The 19,064-nt window shown below is 42.7% G+C and overlaps 1 protein-coding gene across 8 annotated transcripts in view; it reads left to right on the top strand.

Annotated features, from left to right (window-relative positions):
- CAMTA1 (calmodulin binding transcription activator 1) overlaps positions 1-19,064 on the top strand; it is a 2,249,809-nt gene that overhangs the window by 2,190,679 nt on the left and 40,066 nt on the right. For all 8 annotated transcript variants that reach the window (XM_073656516.1, XM_073656517.1, XM_073656515.1 and 5 more), the window contains 3 exons: positions 9,841-9,861; positions 12,573-12,766; positions 13,779-13,853. In XM_073656516.1, the coding sequence (XP_073512617.1) occupies positions 9,841-9,861; positions 12,573-12,766; positions 13,779-13,853 (290 nt within the window). The remainder of the gene's footprint in view (positions 1-9,840; positions 9,862-12,572; positions 12,767-13,778; positions 13,854-19,064) is intronic.

Raw genomic sequence — 19,064 nt, 5'->3', positions numbered from 1 at the left:
TATACGCCCCACGGAGGTCCAGCTTGGTGAAGATTCTAGCCCCCCTCAGACGGTCAAATAATTCCGGTATGAGCGGAAGGGGGTATTTATTCTTCACCGTGATCTGGTTAAGGCCTCTATAGTCTATACAGGGACGGAGTGAGCCATCCTTCTTTTTGACGAAGAAGAAGCCTGCTCCCGCCGGGGAAGTAGATTTCCGGATGAATCCCCGGGCCAGATTCTCCTCAATATATTCTGACATGGATCGGGTCTCAGCAGCGGACAAAGGGTAAATGCGCCCACGGGGAGGAGTAGCGCCGGGCATCAGGTCGATTGGGCAGTCGTATGGTCTATGAGGGGGTAATGTCTCTGCCTCCTTTTTATTAAAGACGTCCGCATACGACCAATAAGGAGCCGGAAGACCAGGTAGATTGGCTGGAGTAGGAGAAGGACGGACAGGATGGACGGGAACTAAACAAGTCTTATGGCAGTCCTGTCCCCAGCGAAGGGCTTCTCCGGTCTGCCAATCAAGCACGGGTGCATGTTTCTGAAGCCAAGGTAGGCCTAGCAATAGGGCGTGAGAGAGTCCAGGCAGAACATGAAAGAAGATGCTCTCAGAGTGCAGCATTCCCACCTGCAGGGTTATGGATTTGGTGATGAGTTGGATGGGATGTGGTAAGAGGCCCCCATCCACGGCAGCGACAGATAAGGGTACAGCTAGAGGTTTGGTGGGAATGCGGTATTTCTCTACCAGAGACTGAGAAATGAGATTTCCGGCAGCTCCAGAGTCAAGTTGGGCTAGTTCAAAATAACGGTTCTCCCCGCAGATGATAGAGACTGACAGCAACAGAGATGGAGAGGGTTTACTCTTGTCTAGAACGACCTCTCTGAGCGATCCTAGACACAGGCGTTTCCCGACCTCTCCGGGCAGGAACGGATCCGGTGCTCCTTACTGCCACAGTAGAAGCAGCTCCCCTCGGCACAGCGTAACTCTTGACGGGTTTTGACCATCTTGGTCTGGTCGACCTGCATAGGCTCGGGTGAGTGCGCCTGGGGAGTAGCGGGAGAAGGGACAGGTTTCTGAAAGGTAGGGGCTAGACGTGGAAACCTCCTCTCATGGGTAACCTCTTTGGCGCGTTCCTGGAACTGGATGTCAATCCGGGTGGCAAGAGTTATTAAGTCGTCGAGAGTGGTAGGTATGTCCCGACCGGCGAGTTCATCTTTAATACGGCCGGACAGACCCTCCCAAAAGACAGACACCAGGGCGTCGTTATCCCAGGCCAGCTCCGAAGCAAGGTTACGGAACCGTATGGCATATTGGCCCACGGTGAGATTTCCTTGATGGAGGCGTAGCAGAGATGATGCGGATGAGGTCTTCCGTCCGGGTTCGTCGAAGACTTTCCGGAAAGCCGTGAGAAAGGCTGGCAGGTTGGACACCAGGGGGTCTCCTCTCTCCCATAGAGGATTTAGCCAAGCCAGTGCCTCCCCCGTGAGATGGGACATGATGAAGGCTACTTTGGCCCGGTCGAAGATAAACTGGTGGGACAGGAGTTCAAAGTGCAGGGTGCACTGGTTTATGAAGCCCCGAGCTTGAGCGGGGTCGCCTCCGAAGCGAGGAGGTGCAGAAAGCAGGGGTCCGGGGCAGGATGCCATGGTATTGGTGGGCAGCGGCGCTGCCGGGCTGCGAGTCATGACACTAGCGGTGGTTGCTGGTGGAGCAGTCAGAGTGTCCAGGCGAGAGTTGACATTCCGCAGATGACTCAGGATGGACTCCTGTTGGGACCTCTGACGGGACAGTTCATGACATAGGTCCGAGAGCGAGGGAGCTTGGGTGCCACCGGGTTCCATGGCCCGAGCAAACTGTAACGGGTCTGGGAGGCGGAACCTCTGAGCAACTATACAAGGGGGCGGTCCTTGTAAGGAAGCGGGTGGCTCCCGGGGAAGACGGGCAGGTAGTCACGGCAAGTGACAGGGACAGTCTCTGGGTAGAAGGGCAGGTAGTCACGGCAAGTGACAGGGACAGTCTCTGGGTAGAAGGGCAGGTAGTCACGGCAAGTGACAGGGACAGTCTCTGAGTAGAAGGACGGGTACTCACGGTAAGTGACAGGGACAGTCTCTGGGTAGAAGGACAGCAGGCAGGTGGCTGGTGAGCGCTCCCAGGTGAGCGGGCGAAAGTCTTTGGACAGGCAGGTGGTCACGGCAAGTGACGGCAGAGCCTCCAGGTAGGCTAGCAGGCAGATAGCAGGTGAGCGCTCCCAGGTGAGCGGGCAAGAGTCTCTGGACGGGCAGGTGGTCACGGCAAGTGACGGCAGAGCCTCCAGGTAGGCTAGCAGACAGGTAGCAGGTAAGCGCTCCCAGGTGAGCAGGCAAGAGTCTCTGGACAGGCAGGTGGTCACGGCAAGTGACAACAGAGCCTCCAGGTAGGCTAGCAGACAGGTAGCAGGTGAGCGCTCCCAGGTGAGCAGGCAAGAGTCTCTGGACGGGCAGGTGGTCACGGCAAGTGACAGCGGAGCCTCCAGGTAGGCTAGTAGGCAGGTAGCAGATGAGCGCTCCCAGGTGAGCGGGCAGGCTGGTCCATAGACAGACTGACAGGTGTCGGAAGGCAGACCGTCGGACCGCAGGCTTGCAAGCAGGTAAACGGATATCAGGCAGGTATCTAGCAGGAATCTGGCAGGTGACTGGCAGGTAACTGGTAGCGGGACCTGAGTGCTGAAGCAGAGTGAAGGCTTTGCAACAACATTGCTCGGGCACCTCAATTTTGGAGAAGGTGCCTTATATATGGTGAGGTCCTCCGGCCATTGGCCGCGGACTCCTTAGGATTGCGCGCGCGGCCCCTTTAAGAGAGGGGGAGCGCGCGCGCGCGCACCCTAAGCACAGTGGCCGGGAAGCAGCGCGCGCTGCCAGCAGAGCGGGAGGAGGACGCCGGGCACGGAGTGGAGAGGTGAGGGGAACAGCGTCCCTGCCTAGCAGGAGGCAGGGACGCCGACGCTACAGTTACAATGTATCAGCCTGGAGTCCAGGTTGTTTAGATTGTTCAGAATGGAGCAATATTTCAGCTATGAAATGTATTAGATCAGGATGAGTTTTCAGCTTCTGTGTTCTAGAACGTTCTCTCTCACTGACAGCAAGCAGAGATCTCCAAAGTTGTACATATATGAAAAAGTTCCAAAACTCTTCATTATAAAATGGCTAAGGGTTCATGCAGGAGTCTGTGAAACTCGGTCTAAGCACAGACCGCAACGCACAAACTGTCTGTGATTCTCATCACCCGAACTCAACTGCTTCATTTACGCCTATGAGCTTGTCGCCTTCAGTTCGGGAAACCTGTAGACAGTCTGCATTGCGGTCCGTGTCCAGACCAAATTCCATGGACATCTGCATGAGCCCTAAGTTTAGGATGAGAGTAAACAATCCTTGTATAAAATAATAGTGTCCTTTTGTACATGGAATATGGATTTAATTGTCTCAAAACCCCTCATTATTACATGGCTACTTAGTGTATTTGTATGTTAGTCCACCATCTGAATGTTTTATGAGCTAGCTGCACATGGCATTGGTCCTTCTATCAGCAGATGGCCTACTGGTACAAACTCTGCTGGTTGACAGATTACCTACTTGCTGATGGTTTCTTACTTGATTATGGTTTCTGAGTAGAAACAGGAGATTTGGCTGCTATATGATACTGATAATGAACAGGAATAAGTGAAAACTGTAAATTAATTCATCAAAGTTAACGGACTACAGAGGGTATATTAATTAAAGTGGAGCTCCACTTTATTCAGCCTTGCATTCAAGATCAATCTTTAAGGGCAAGGTCTCTGCTTTCTCAAAAAAACAAACAAACAATGAAAACCATCCATTCAAAGTGTCCTGAGACCATTATAACAGTGGGGGGGTTTTAATATTGGAAAATACAAATTATCTTTTCTGTTTTCAATTGCTGAGAGCCAAAAAGTAAAAAAAAAAGGACTTAAAATAGAATCAGGAAACGAGGCAGACGATTTTTTTTCATTGTATAGAAAATGAATTTCTAAATGTGGCAGCGATAGATTTTGATGTTACTCGAGTGTTGGCTGTGAATGAGAGAGACTGAAAATAACACAAAGGCTCTTCATACTGATTCATGGTGCTAATTGGGATGCGTTCCCGTTTGCCGCAGTATTTGTTGAGAACGATGCCAGTCAGGTTGGTCTCTTGTGCTTTGCGCTGAGTTTTTCGAATCTGCTTCATCAACACGTTCACTGCTGAAAGCTCTGACGTCTTCTTGTTACTGAATTTGCTACAAAATTAGATGACGCGCCAATCCCAAGCCAAAGGTCTAAAATGAAAAACTGATAAGATGCATTCATCACTGATCATGCTCAGCTCACGTCAGTGCCATCAACAGCCCAGGCGGCAACTTTATAACCTCTCATTGGACTTTTATATAATGCAATTCTTCTTTTCCTCTCTTCATACTGTAGCTGCTTTGTACTGATGTGCTGCTGAGATTGTGAGGGGTATGTTCTTATATACAGTAGTCGATCTAAACAAGCAGAGCTGCAGTATAAAGAAAGGAGCTAAATCTTTGATGAAGCAGGAGAATTTTTGGAAAAAGCCACTACACTATATGACAGATGCAAACGGTGCCCCCATAGACATCATTAACTAATGATGGGGTCCGCTGGGGTTCATACATGGTATTTGTGCGGAATGCTGCCCAGATTTTGCTCTTGAAAATGACAAAACTGTCAAAGGAGGATCAGAAACACTTGTGAGCATAGCCAAAGATTACTTGTAGGCCTCATTCACACATCAGTATGTGGTCAGTATTTTGCATCAGTGTTTGTTTGCCAAAACCAGGAACGGAATTTACAGAGAAAAATTTTAATTGAAAATTATTATTATTATTTATTATTATTATAGCGCCATTTATTCCATGGCGCTTTACATGTGAAAAAGGGGTATACATAGTGAAAACAATTACAATAATCTTGAACAAAACGTTACGGCGACTGGTACAGAAGGAGAGTGTACCCTGCCCGCGAGGGATCACAGTCTACAAGGGATGGGTGAGAATACAGTAGGTGAGGGTAGAGCTGGTCGTGCAGCGGTATGGTGGAGCGATGGTTACTGCAGGTTGTAGGCTTGTCGGAAGAGGTGGGATTGACACCTTTTCTCTGTTTTTGAGACACTCCTGGTTTTGGAATAAAAATACTGATAAAATACGGATCAGAATTGCTGATGTGTGAATTAAGCCGTACGTCCGAGGAAAAAATCGCAGCATGCCCGAGTTTAATCCAATACTCGGATCGCGCTCAGCCATGCAAGTCAATGACATCTGAGTGCACTCCGATTTCCACTGATTGACAGAAAGGAGAAGATGGAGATATTTTTTTCTCCATCTTCTTCTCATCCAAGAGAATCAGATCACACTATGCTGACACTGATTAAACTCTGAGCAAAGTTGGATCAAAGTATGAGTAGCATAATTGACCCGATTCTCTCGGATGAGAGAATCTACTGCCGTCTGCATCTGCCCTTAGAGTCACTGATTAACGTATCATCTAGTAGTTGACTAATTCTATTCAATGGCAGGTAAAATTGTATTTCTTTCCGAATATAAAGCAAAAATGTTGCTATTAATTGATTAATCAAGAACAGAAAACTAGACTACTACAGACTACATGCTATTAAAGGGGTTTTCTGCAATCAACATATGTTTCTGCATAGACTAACTACAGATTGTCCAATCCTGAAAGTGTGCATACTGTCAGGATCCCCCTCTATTTCCAGCTCAACTGTGCAGTCATGACCAGCTTCTCATTCGATTATCTCAATAGAACATTCTGCTCCATTTCTCTCAATAGAACATTGAGAAACGCAAATAAGAAACTAGTGGGCACATGACCTCGAGTAAGCAAACCACATAGAGCTAGTGGTCACATGGCCGCCGCTCAAACTGAACATAGCGGGAAATCCTCACAGTGTGCACATAGAGTGACTGCAGAAATGTATTTCGATCTCTTAAAGTCCCTTTAAAGATAATCCTTCACCAGGGCAGGCTACTGTTAGATTTTCAACCAAAAAAAATTTGCTCCCTTCCCCCTTCTGATCTAGAAAGTGCAAACCATCAAAGAAACGTGTACATACTGTGCATGGTCATCATTCTCCACTTAGCTGATTGAAGGTAGACTCATTTAATTGATGGCACATCAGCGTCAAAAAGAAGTTAGAGAAGTCAGACCCAGAGTAATCAACTAGTTAGAATAGTGTTTCAAAACTCCAGTCCTCACGACCCCCCAACACATCATGTTTCCAGATTTCCTTAGTGTTGTACAGGTGAAAGAACCTGTTGCAATTTCTGATGCCTTGATAATAATTCTATCACCTGTGCAATACTATGGAAATCCTGAAAACATGATGTGTTGGAGGTGGTGTGAGGACCGGAGTTTGGGAAACACTGAGTTAGAACAACCTCTTTAAGAAATGTACAAATCTTTTCCATATTGTCCATGGCTAGCACTTGCATGGGCCAAGTTGCAGTGCGAGGCCCCTGACCCCCATTTATGACATGTAAATGAAAAGAAAGGAAAAGCACTCCATGTGTGGATAAATATACCTTAGTGTTGGGTGAATGATCATGCACTGCTCACCTGATTGGGTTGTGTGATACAGGCACAACGCTGTAAGAGGTAAGGGTATATCCAGAATGAATGGCTGTAGTTCCTACCACGAGGTATCTTATCAGAGAAATCTGCTTCTTTCTCCTCCTGGACTGTGTAAATCTTGTGGTCAGAACAGACAGGCTTCTCATTACCGAGCTAGTCTAACTGTTGTTTCAGGAGAACATGCAGCAGAATGTGTCTGCCTCTAGCTCCTCCCTTCTCCCATCCCCTCTCCATAAAACTTTATGAGCACCAACTGTCATCTCCTATCTCAGTAATCGGATAATCTGTCTTCAGTGAATACAGATTGTACAGATTATACTTTCATGCAAGGTGTAGGAAAGACTAAGTGCAACACAAAGGGAAGTGGGGAAGGGAGCCCAGACTCTAGGAAAAGGGGGAGTTGAGACCTCCTAGGCTGATCTGATATTACCCTGTCTCCCCTGACAGTCCCTATATTGGTTCCTCACCAATCGCCACACAGGAACCTAGACCCTGTATTTCCCTAGCGCTTGGCCATGGATAGGGAAGGGGGGGTGAGCACTAGTCGATCCTCACTAACAACTAAAGACAACAAGGGAGACAGACACAGGAGAAAGTAACTTAGCTTTAGCCGACTTCAGAGAGATAACTCCAAACGTCCTCCTAGCACCGCAGAGGAAGCTAGCAGTCTGAGAGCTCCAAGCATTCACAAGGAAACATGTGAGTATCACCGGCCCCTCCCTGCTGCAAAGTGAAACTATTTATACACCCAGACCTGGGTGTCAATTTGAGCAGGAGGGAGGTAGCCGCTGGGTCCTAACGTGAGATAGATTTAGGAAGGTGTCTGAAATGCCAAACAAAGAGATCTTCTGCAACCAACTGCAAGGCGACTGTCTGTCACATCTGACATACCCGTGACATACAGTACAGACCAAAAGTTTGGACACACCTTCTCATTTAAAGATTTTTCTGTATTTTCATGACTATGAAAATTGTACATTCACACTGAAGGCATCAAAACTATGAATTAACACATGTGGAATTGTATACTTAACAAAAAAGTGTGAAACAACTGAAAATATGTCTTATATTCTAGGTTCTTCAAAGTAGCCACCTTTTGCTTTGATGACTGCTTTGCACACTCTTGGCATTCTCTTGATGAGCTTCAAGAGGTAGTCACCGGAAATGGTCTTCCAACAATCTTGAAGGAGTTCCCAGAGATGCTTAGCACTTGTTGGCCCTTTTGCCGTCACTCTGCGGTCCAGCTCACCCCAAACCATCTCGATTGGGTTCAGGTCTGGTGACTGTGGAGGCCAGGTCATCTGGCGTAGCACCCCATCACTCTCCCTCTTGGTCAAATAGCCCTTACACAGCCTGGAGGTGTGTTTGGGGTCATTGTCCTGTTGAAAAATAAATGATGGTCCAACTAAACGCAAACCGGATGGAATAGCATGCCCCTGCAAGATGCTGTGGTAACCATGCTGGTTCAGTATGCCTTCAATTTTGAATAAATCCCCAACAGTGTCACCAGCAAAGCACCCCCACACCATCACACCTCCTCCTCCATGCTTCACGGTGGAAACCAGGCATGTAGAGTCCATCCGTTAACCTTTTCTGCGTCGCACAAAGACACAGTGGTTGGAACCAAAGAACTCAAATTTGGACTCATCAGACCAAAGCACAGATTTCCACTGGTCTAATGTCCATTCCTTGTGTTCTTTAGCCCAAACAAGTCTCTTCTGCTTGTTGCCTGTCCTTAGCAGTGGTTTCCTAGCAGCTATTTTACCATGAAGGCCTGCTGCACAAAGTCTCCTCTTAACAGTTGTTGTAGAGATGTGTCTGCTGCTAGAACTCTGTGTGGCATTGACCTGGTCTCTAATCTGAGCTGCTGTTAACCTGTGATTTCTGAGGCTGGTGACTCGGATAAACTTATCCTCAGAAGCAGAGGTGACTCTTGGTCTTCCTTTCCTGGGGCGGTCCTCATGTGAGCTAGTTTCTTTATAGCACTTGATGGTTTTTGCAACTGCACTTGGGGACACTTTCAAAGTTTTCCCAATTTTTCGCACTGACTGACCTTCATTTCTTAAAGTAATGATGGCCACTTGTTTTTCTTAGCTGCTTTTTTCTTGCCATAATACAAATTCTAACAGTCTATTCAGTAGGACTATCAGCTGTGTATCCACTAGACTTCTGCACAACACAACTGATGGTCCCAACCCCATTTATAAGGCAAGAAATCCCACTTATTAAACCTGCCAGGGCACACCTGTGAAGTGAAAACCATTTCCCGTGACTACCTCTTGAAGCTCATCAAGAGAATGCCAAGATTGTGCAAAGCAGTCATCAAAGCAAAAGGTGGCTACTTTGAAGAACCTAGAATATAAGACATATTTTCAGTTGTTTCACACTTTTTTGTTAAGTATATAATTCCACATGTGTTAATTCATAGTTTTGATGCCTTCAGTGTAAATGTACAATTTTCATAGTCATGAAAATACAGAAAAATCTTTAAATAAGAAGGTATGTCCAAACTTTTGGTCTGTACTGTATATCCATGAATTTGAGAGTAAAAGATCAACCGAGGAGAAAAAAGCAGATTTCTCTGATAAGATATATTACAATGTTGGTGTGTTTTCATGTGTACTATTGATTTATGAAATAAAAGTTGAAATGACGGTGACTCTTTAAGTTGTTCAGAGCAGTAAGTGAAAGTGAATGTTCCGTGCACACAGTGGAGATTTTCTAGGGCTTGATATGAAATTAATTCAGAAGACCAGCCACACACAATGTGTTGAACGCCTATTTTACTTTGTTGCAAATTCAATAAAAAATTGCTAAATGGGAATGAACATTAAAGTTTTACGAGCGCAATAAACATCAGCCAAGCAGAAAACGAGACTGGCTGAAGAGCTCTGTTATTACACATCAAAGCCAATGAGCTGCCTCCCCGCTATCAAAGGCCGAAGATCAGTAGGATGATTCACTCTAATGAGAAGTCACTATCATTGGCTGGGAAAATTAAATGACTGGTTTTAATTATGTTCAGATAATTAAAGTATTGTCCGAGTCCGGTATTAAAGTGAGAAGTCATGTATTGTCGCCTAGTAACATGTCCCCTCTGTTGCTCTTTTCTTAATATGTACTCAAATAATTAAAGATTAAGCAAATTATTCTCATTTTTACATTGATGTTTTTTTTTCCTAATAACATTCCTATTTTATTCTTTCCAAAGCTTACATGGATAGCCTTGAAGGTAATAAGATCACTTTATTGTTACATTTAACATAGTGGGCAAAATTTGCCTGCACCGCTTACGTGCCAGTCTATACAGCGCAATTGGCCAATCTTTTGCACCACCATATCCCACTCTACAGAAATTGGGCATATAAATGTACTTTTCTCTGTATTTAATGATCTTAGTTATCTATATTAACTTGTTTCTAAAATTATATTATTCATTCTCCATTTTTTCTTACTTCACCCTCTGATCCTATGGGAGCTTGGGCAAGTTAATGTTCAGTATTGGATATTTTACCTTCCACCATTATATAATCCAAGTATAAAATATTTTTCTTAACAGTATTTAAGAGTGGGTCCCTTTTAAATTAATCTTTATTGGGCGAATAAAACGTTTTTATTTTTTTCAGCAATAGAAATACAATTAAAATTAATATCTGCTAGGCGGTTCCCCTTACAGGACAGAGATTACCACCAAAGAATATCTTCATGATGTCTTTCTGAAGGTAAACTAGTGGGTGCACTTTATTGAATTTATGATACTAGTCCCCTCTTATGGGTTAGAGGAGCCTCTGGGTTCTGTTAGGATGGGTTTTACCTCTATACATGTAACAAAGTTCAGAAGAAACTGTGAGGTATGCCACAATGATTGTATCGTTCATTTTAGAACTAACATATCTTCATCTCTGCCTCCCTACAACTGTGACTGTGAATCCATGTTTACAGGATGCAGATAGAATGGCCAAAAAGTGTTTACATACATTGGCCCTAAACTCATTCAAAACACTTTTCCTCTAAGCCAAAAATAAGAAAAAAAAAGAAAAAAATCTAGAAAAAGGGCAGTACTGCTAATGAGAGGCATTAATACACCCCAAATTATCTATATGCACATGTAGTTCTCTCAAAGACCAATCCAGCAATACCTTTACATGGCCAGTCCGTTTCTCCATTATGGAGAAATTGGCATATGATTTGATATGCTAGTGAGGCTGAATAACTACTTATAGATCTGAAGCTTCCGTCACTCCAGCTCTATTTCCTGTCCAGCGCTGCCTCCTCCTACTTGACTGACAGTTCCTTTGCTTAAAGTCACGTTGCAGAGGAGCTGTAAGTCAAGCAAGAAGATGCAATGCTGGGTGGAGCATAGAGCTGGAGTGACATAGACTTGGGAAGAGCTTCCACGAGCCGAAAGTACTTTAGCCTTATTTGCATATAAATTCAAACTCTGATTTCTCAGTAACAGAGTAACAAACTGGCCATGTAAAGGTATCGTTGGACTTTTCTTTGAAAGAGCTACATGTGCACATATAAATAGTAACAAAATTCACAAATACATTTTGATGGTCGTCACATCAACACGTGAGAACGAGAGAGTGCCGCCATAAAGAAACCACTCCAAAAGAGTTTGGAATATAGGACATTGGAATGTACCTTCAACCTTATAACTCCCTTTTTGTCCTATATTCTAATGTGCACATAAATAGTTTGAAGATTGAAGTCCTGCTGACAGATTACACTTGTTAATGATATATCCAAAGTATGGGGATCAGAAGCATTAATTTGGTTACTGAATTTCATCACCTTGTTCAGCTCTTCATTCACAGGTCCAGGTTTATCTAGATATTGCCTTCAGACGTGTTTGAAGAATTATTTTTACATCTGACCTCTGTCTCAAATAGATCTCGATGACTATTTTCCACTATAAATATGCAGTATTGTTAGTGAATGTTCGATGTGTGCAGTGTGACAGATGGGTTAGTGCCGAGCCCCGCTGCTATGCTATGAACATCAAACACTTGATGGCCCTGACACACAGAATCGCTGGTAATAGTCTATTTATGGATGTATTAATCTTCATTACTGGCCATTAATTGGCCCGCGTAACTAAATGAAGAACTAATTTCCTTCTCAAGCCCTAACTATCCAAGGTTATTGCAGCAAATATGAGTTCTGCAACATATTAAGGCAACTTTATGAGACTCTTATCATTTGCTGCAACATATTCAACCTTCTCAAATCACAAAAATGTGAGTCGTCTTCTTCTGTCAAGTTGTTAAAATTGCAATTAGCCATTTCTTAGTTCTATGTGTCATCATGACAGATGTCACAACAGCTTTCCTAGAGTCCTGAATGGGCAATCTGCCCAGTTCAGCATTAGTACAGGAAAGGGGTCTAAGTGGTAAGCTTTCTCAATGTGGAGAGTGACATACCGGCCCTGGCATGCCAATGTAAGGAAGCTTATTCACCATGCGATGCTTATCTGGGAAATTAAATGTGCAAATTGCCTCTTCAGAAAGGAAGAGGACTAGCACTGTATAGCGCCACCTGTTGGAAGCAGCGATCCTACAAGTCACTAGCGACCCTTTAACGAGCCTAGCAATATGACTTAGGATGAAAACCAAATCAGATTTGAAATTCTGATTTGGCTTTCATCCTAAGTCACATTGCAAGACTCGTTAAAGGGCCGATAGTGACTTGTAGGATCGGTGCTTCCAACAGGTGGCGCTATAGAGTTTTAGTCCTCTTCCTTTCTGAAGAGGCAATTTGCATACAGGAAAGTGGGAATGTATTGCTGCATACTAAGACAACATTGCCTTTCAGGGTGCTGGGTGACAACCCTATACCTGCGGCCATATTTCTTATCACTGAGTTTTTTATGATACCAAATATTGACTAACTTACAATCTTATTCATAGTCTTTCATCATCTTCTTTTCTTTCTATGCAGTATGCACTTTATAAAAAGATGACCCAAGCTGCAATCCTCATCCAGAGCAAATTCAGAAGTTATTACGAACAGAAGAAGTTCCAGCAGAGCCGGCGCGCCGCGGTGCTCATCCAGCAGTACTACAGGAGCTACAAAGAGTGCAGGCGAGTGCGACAAAAGCGTCGGACAGCTTCACTTGTGCAACAGAAACTCAGGTGAGAGATAGTTGGAGTATATATGAACGTATATAGATAGCAGAGTGGAGTGTAACTCTATGGAAGAGTGTTTTGTAGTAAATTTTTACATTGAAGGGAATCAGAAAAAAAACTATTGTTAAAATCAGGTTTTTGTGTTATTTATTTTTAATGTTGGCAATGTGTTTTATTTCATATCACAATCTGTATTAAAACAAAAAAAATTAGAAATCTTGAGACTTATAGGCTCCGATTCATCAAAACCAGCATTTTTCAAGAGGCGAGGTGCCTGATTCATTAAAATGCTCACTTCACTTAATGAATCAGATGAGGCATGGAGTGGTGTGCGCCTCCGTGTGCAACTCGCCACAATCTTACTTCAGTCAGTAAGATTTGTTGGCATAAGGATCGCCACTGCTTATCATGAATTCGATGGTAGGGGTCCCCGTGCCCCGGCTCCTCTCAGTTTGTCAGAACTTGGCAAAAATGGTGTGAAAACGCCAAAAATCACAACATTTTTGTGCAACCTTGCACGATTTTTCAAAGCTTTTTACCCCAGAATTCTAGTGTAAAAGCTTTGATGAATTGGGACCATAATGCCTGATCTGCTTTACAGAAGACTTTTTAGCAAACTCATTATCATCACAGGCAGGATTACAATGACCGGGTGCACAACCTGCTGCTCAGGGCCACGATCATCCCATCATTTTGCCATTTTGTGTGGCCACCAACCTTTGGTATACAGTAGTTTCCATATCACTGCTCAGGAGAGTGGATGGACAAGAACAAATAGCATGGAGTGTAACCAGATCAGGGCCTCCCAGAGATCAGAAGATTAGGGTTCCTTCACCCCTTTTTTATATATTTCTATATATATTATTTTGAACAATAAAGTTAATTTATTGACTGTATATCATTGTTATAAGCCATTTGGGGTTGAGGTGGATCAAGAGACCGTTGGCAAGGATGAATTAATGGACTTCATTATTTTTATACACATGACCTTTTAATTGGCCATATTGTCTCTCTACAGAAGCAGTCTCCTGACAAAAAAACAAGACCAAGCTGCTCGGAAGATTATGAGGTTTCTACGTCGCTGCCGTCACAGGTATGATATTTCCGCAGTAATGACTAAAGGTCCCGTGATGTAGATGTGCCTAATTACAGACCATTATTTTACACCTCCACCAGGACCTGTATATGGCGGTAGACACTTTGTTGGCTGATTCTTTAATTATTAGCACGCCGCTGTGAGGGCATAATATGTGAAACAGTTGTTCATAGATCAGCAGTATAACTATAAAGAGCAGCTTTTAATATAAAGTCATCATTTGTGGCTGATGTAGATGGGGCTAAGTGTTCATATTATATCTGTCCAAGGGGCAATAGGTAACTGTCTAGGTAGCCCTGGGGACATTTAGGTCAATCTATATTATTATTGCCTGGGAATGGGGGCAGGATGAAACATTGAACATTGAGTTCTCATGAACGGGTGAGAAGGGAGAAATGAGGTCCTTTGTTCTACTAGTACACAAAAAGAAAAAGTGGGCACTGCTGGGGAATAATAATCACAAATAGAAAGGGGTGCTACAGTAACCTGATGTAAAGACACAAAATTATTCGGAAGAAAAAGACTCAGGATATATAACCATGCACACCCAATGTTGGAAAAGTGAAAAAAATCTTTATTACATGATTACATTTAGACAACAAAAGAAAAATTTTTTAAAAGCATTTAAAACAGACAAAAACATGTGCAATCTTCATATGGGGGAATTCATGATAATATGCATAAAAATAGCAATAAACCCCACTATGTTATGTGCCACAGGTATATTTTACATCACTTATATAACATTCGATTAATGTAGACCTACTAAGCAACCCTGGCTATAAATAGCACAGCATAACCAGTCAAAATATGTGTTTATGACAAAGCAAACCCCCCTAAATAATATAAGTGAATCAAGGAATGAGTAGGAGAGATGGTCTATTGGCAATGGGGGCCCATATTTTAGAGGTATTGGCCAGATTGTGTCACCAAAGTCATATATGACGTGGCACAGTTGATCCACATATAAATAACAAGCCAGGCATTCCTGAGTGGTCAAGTCAAGAAAATAAGTAAATAAAAAATATATGGAAGAATAATTACCTGCTGGCACCAGAGACCCTACGCGTTACGCTGCTCAGACGCAGCTTCGTCAGGGGTATGTTGTCTAAGAGCACATGTGTGTGTTATATAGTTGATCCCAAATGGTGTGACTAGTTTCAGGTGAGTGTTTGTCTCCCTATGGTGTGTAGACAGGCCTGTTCTCATCAGAATGTGTTCCACCCAGTCCACGTGGAACGCAAACGGAAATGGGTTAAACGTCATATCCGGTCCAAAGCAGAGGGCGCCAAATATAGCCCTGAAGCTATTATTGTCAAAGGTGCGTCCCACCCGTACCATACGGTGGAACGGGGGTGGAAGTAAACTAAATGTCATATCCAGTCAGAAGGGTAAACACGCAGAGCAATGAACTATGCACGTAGTCATAATAAAGAAGAGGCTTGCGTTCCACGATGGAACGCAAAAACCCCAGGAGCAGCGCGTCCGCTGCAGAGAATAATAGTGATCACACAAGAAAGTGCTAGCATTAAAAAAAAAAAAAAAAAAGAAAGAAAGAATTGCAGTCCAAACCAGGAATACTAAGAAGTCAGTATATGATCTGAGGACAATCACCAAACATGCATAGATACAAAGATAGATACAAAGATGCATCACATAACAGAATACAGACCTGGACATATAAGACTCACTAACCAGACAGACATAAAACAAAAAAAAAAAAAAAAATCCCATTTAAAATAAAACTCTCTCCTTTCCCTCTTTTTCCTTTTTTCTCTTCCTTTCTTTCTCCCTTCCCTTCCTTCTCCTTTCCCTTCCCCTTCTTTTCCTTCCCCTTTCCATCCTCCCCTCTCCTTCCCTCCCCTTCCTTTATTAAGATAAAAGACAAGACATATAAATGCATATGAGACTGTGTGCAAGTATGTGAAAAGATGCACACAGCTAAACAATCACAAATACAAGAAATAAGCAATAAACTAATGGAACTGCACAAGTTGGCCCCATGGGAGGGGAAAAAAAAAAAAAAAAAGGTGAATCAAAACCCCAATAGTGGGCAAGATTCCACATATAAGAACACCATGGGAGTCTGGAAAAGTCAGAACTGGAAAATACTCATTCGTGCCCCTCATAGCCACTATATCAAACATTAGGGTCCAATAAGAAACTAACCCCGGAGAACTGGCTAGAATCTAAAAAATATTGATATTAAAGCTGCTGGAATGGAATTTAAAGGAGGTGCACATGCACCCCCAAAATAAACAGAGTACTGCTTATAAGGACACCATGGAAATTTAAGCCAAGTAACCAGTAAATGAGAGATCCTCATTTATGCCCTTTGGGGCCACTGTGTCAAGTGTAAAGATCCACCTGGATCCATCTTGCTGAACAGGATTTGAGAAAGGGCAGGACCATCTCCACGGTGGCCCTGCACTTTCTTCAATTCCATTCCAGCAGCACTAATAAATTGCGAGTTACAGGCCTCCAAAAAATGAAGCCTAACCCACGCAATTCAGATCATACTAGGACCTTTTGAGGACAGAATCCAGGTGGATCTTTACACTTGACACAGTGGCCCCAAAGGGCATAAATGAGGATCTCTCATTTACTGGTTACTTGGCTTAAATTTCCATGGTGTCCTTATAAGCAGTACTCTGTTTATTTTGGGGGTGCATGTGCACCTCCTTTAAATTCCATTCCAGCAGCTTTAATATCAATATTTTTTAGATTCTACCCAGTTCCCCGGGGTTAGTTTCTTATTGGACCCTAATGTTTGATGTAGTGGCTATGAGGGGCACAAATGAGTATTTTCCAGTTCTGACTTTTCCAGACTCCCATGGTGTTCTTATATGTGGAATCTTGCCCGCTATTGGGGTTTTGATTCACTTTTTTTTTTTTTTTTTTTTTTTTTTTTTTGTTGTTTTATGTCTGTCTGGTTAGTGAGTCTTATATGTCCAGGTCTGTATTCTGTTATGTGATGCATCTTTGTATCTATCTTTGTATCTATGCATGTTTGGTGATTGTCCTCAGATCATATACTGACTTCTTAGTATTCCTGGTTTGGACTGCAATTCTTTCTTTCTTTTTTTTTTTTTTTTTTTTTTTTTTTAATGCTAGCACTTTCTTGTGTGATCACTATTATTCTCTGCAGCGCACGCGCTGCTCCTGGGGTTTTTGCGTTCCATCGTGGAACGCAAGCCTCTTCTTTATTATGACTACGTGCATAGTTCATTGCTCTGCGTGTTTACCCTTCTGACTGGATATGACATTTACTTTACTTCCACCCCCGTTCCACCGTATGGTACGGGTGGGACGCACCTTTGACAATAATAGCTTCAGGGCTATATTTGGCGCCCTCTGCTTTGGACCGGATATGACGTTTAACCCATTTCCGTTTGCGTTCCACGTGGACTGGGTGGAACACATTCTGATGAGAACAGGCCTGTCTACACACCATAGGGAGACAAACACTCACCTGAAACTAGTCACACCATTTGGGATCAACTATATAACACACACATGTGCTCTTAGACAACATACCCCTGACGAAGCTGCGTCTGAGCAGCGTAACGCGTAGGGTCTCTGGTGCCAGCAGGTAATTATTCTTCCATATATTTTTTATTTACTTATTTTCTTGACTTGACCACTCAGGAATGCCTGGCTTGTTATTTATATGTGGATCAACTGTGCCACGTCATATATGACTTTGGTGACACAATCTGGCCAATACCTCTAAAATATGGGCCCCCATTGCCAATAGACCATCTCTCCTACTCATTCCTTGATTCACTTATATTATTTAGGGGGGTTTGCTTTGTCATAAACACATATTTTGACTGGTTATGCTGTGCTATTTATAGCCAGGGTTGCTTAGTTGGTCTACATTAATCGAATGTTATATAAGTGATGTAAAATATACCTGTGGCACATAACATAGTGGGGTTTATTGCTATTTTTATGCATATTATCATGAATTCCCCCATATGAAGATTGCACATGTTTTTGTCTGTTTTAAATGCTTTTAAAAAATTTTTCTTTTGTTGTCTAAATGTAATCATGTAATAAAGATTTTTTTCACTTTTCCAACATTGGGTGTGCATGGTTATATATCCTGAGTCTTTTTCTTCCGAATAATTTTGTGTCCTTTGTTCTACTGATTCACTAAACAAATAGAGGATCAGTAGAACAAAGGACCTCATTCCTCCCTTCTCACCAGTTCTTTTTCCATCACTACTATTGACTGCTCCTCAATTAAACCTCATATGTAGCAAAGCGGGGGTCCCCTGTTCTTGCCATTAATTGGGTTCCACTGGTGAAATACTGATCAAATATTTATCATCTGTCCACTGGATAGGTAATACATTTTTTTTCATTAAATAACCCTTTATGGAAATACTTTCCACATTATCTTTTCAAATAAAATATCTTAACGGGGTTTTCCATCGTTGGGACTTCTTTTATTTTTACTTAAATACATGTATTTTAGGCTAAGAATCATTTTTTCAATTGGGTTTCATTAACAATTTTGCACCATTTGCCGTCTATAGTCTTTGCTTGTGAAGGCAAAACGCGGCAAAATCTTTCATAGAACTGAATTGCAAAAAATGATGTAGCCGGCCGCATGAAAAATATCCAGAATTAACTTGTCTTCTGAGCAGTTGCTCATATTTACAGCCAGTTTACTCTTGGGGACAATTCTTTTTTACTGAAATGCATTTATTGCAAGCTAAAAATCATTTTTTAATTCATATTTAGAAAGAAAATGTCCCCCATTAAGTAGGCCGATAACAACTGCTTACTACTATGCTAGGTGAAATGGGATAGTTAATATGCCTATTAAAAATGGCTACAAACTGACCATATTGACAGCATTTACCTCTCAAGACCCCTTGTCAATATGGTCAGTTTGTAGCCATTTTTAATAGGCATATTAACTATCCCATTTCACCTAGCATAGTAGTAAGCAGTTGTTATCGGCCTACTTAATGGAATGGGGTAATACGGGCCTTTTCTTTCTAAATATGAATTAATCACTTAGCACTTTATGACTATTGATTGAATGTCTGATTCCCCATCCTTTATTTTACATTGATTGAGCGATCATTGCACAATTTGCACTTTGCATTTGCACTTTGTCAGATCTTTTTACATATGTTTATAGTACTAATTTAAATATACCTCATGTGAACAAGGTGGTTTAGTTGTTTGCTA

This window comes from Phyllobates terribilis, unplaced genomic scaffold (genome assembly GCF_046119375.1).
Source record: "Phyllobates terribilis strain yellow unplaced genomic scaffold, ASM4611937v1 Scaffold_12__6_contigs__length_324123572, whole genome shotgun sequence".
NCBI classification, from domain to species: domain Eukaryota; kingdom Metazoa; phylum Chordata; class Amphibia; order Anura; family Dendrobatidae; genus Phyllobates; species Phyllobates terribilis.
Note: the sequence above shows the minus strand (reverse complement) of the source record. Positions and strands in the feature narration are given on the sequence as shown.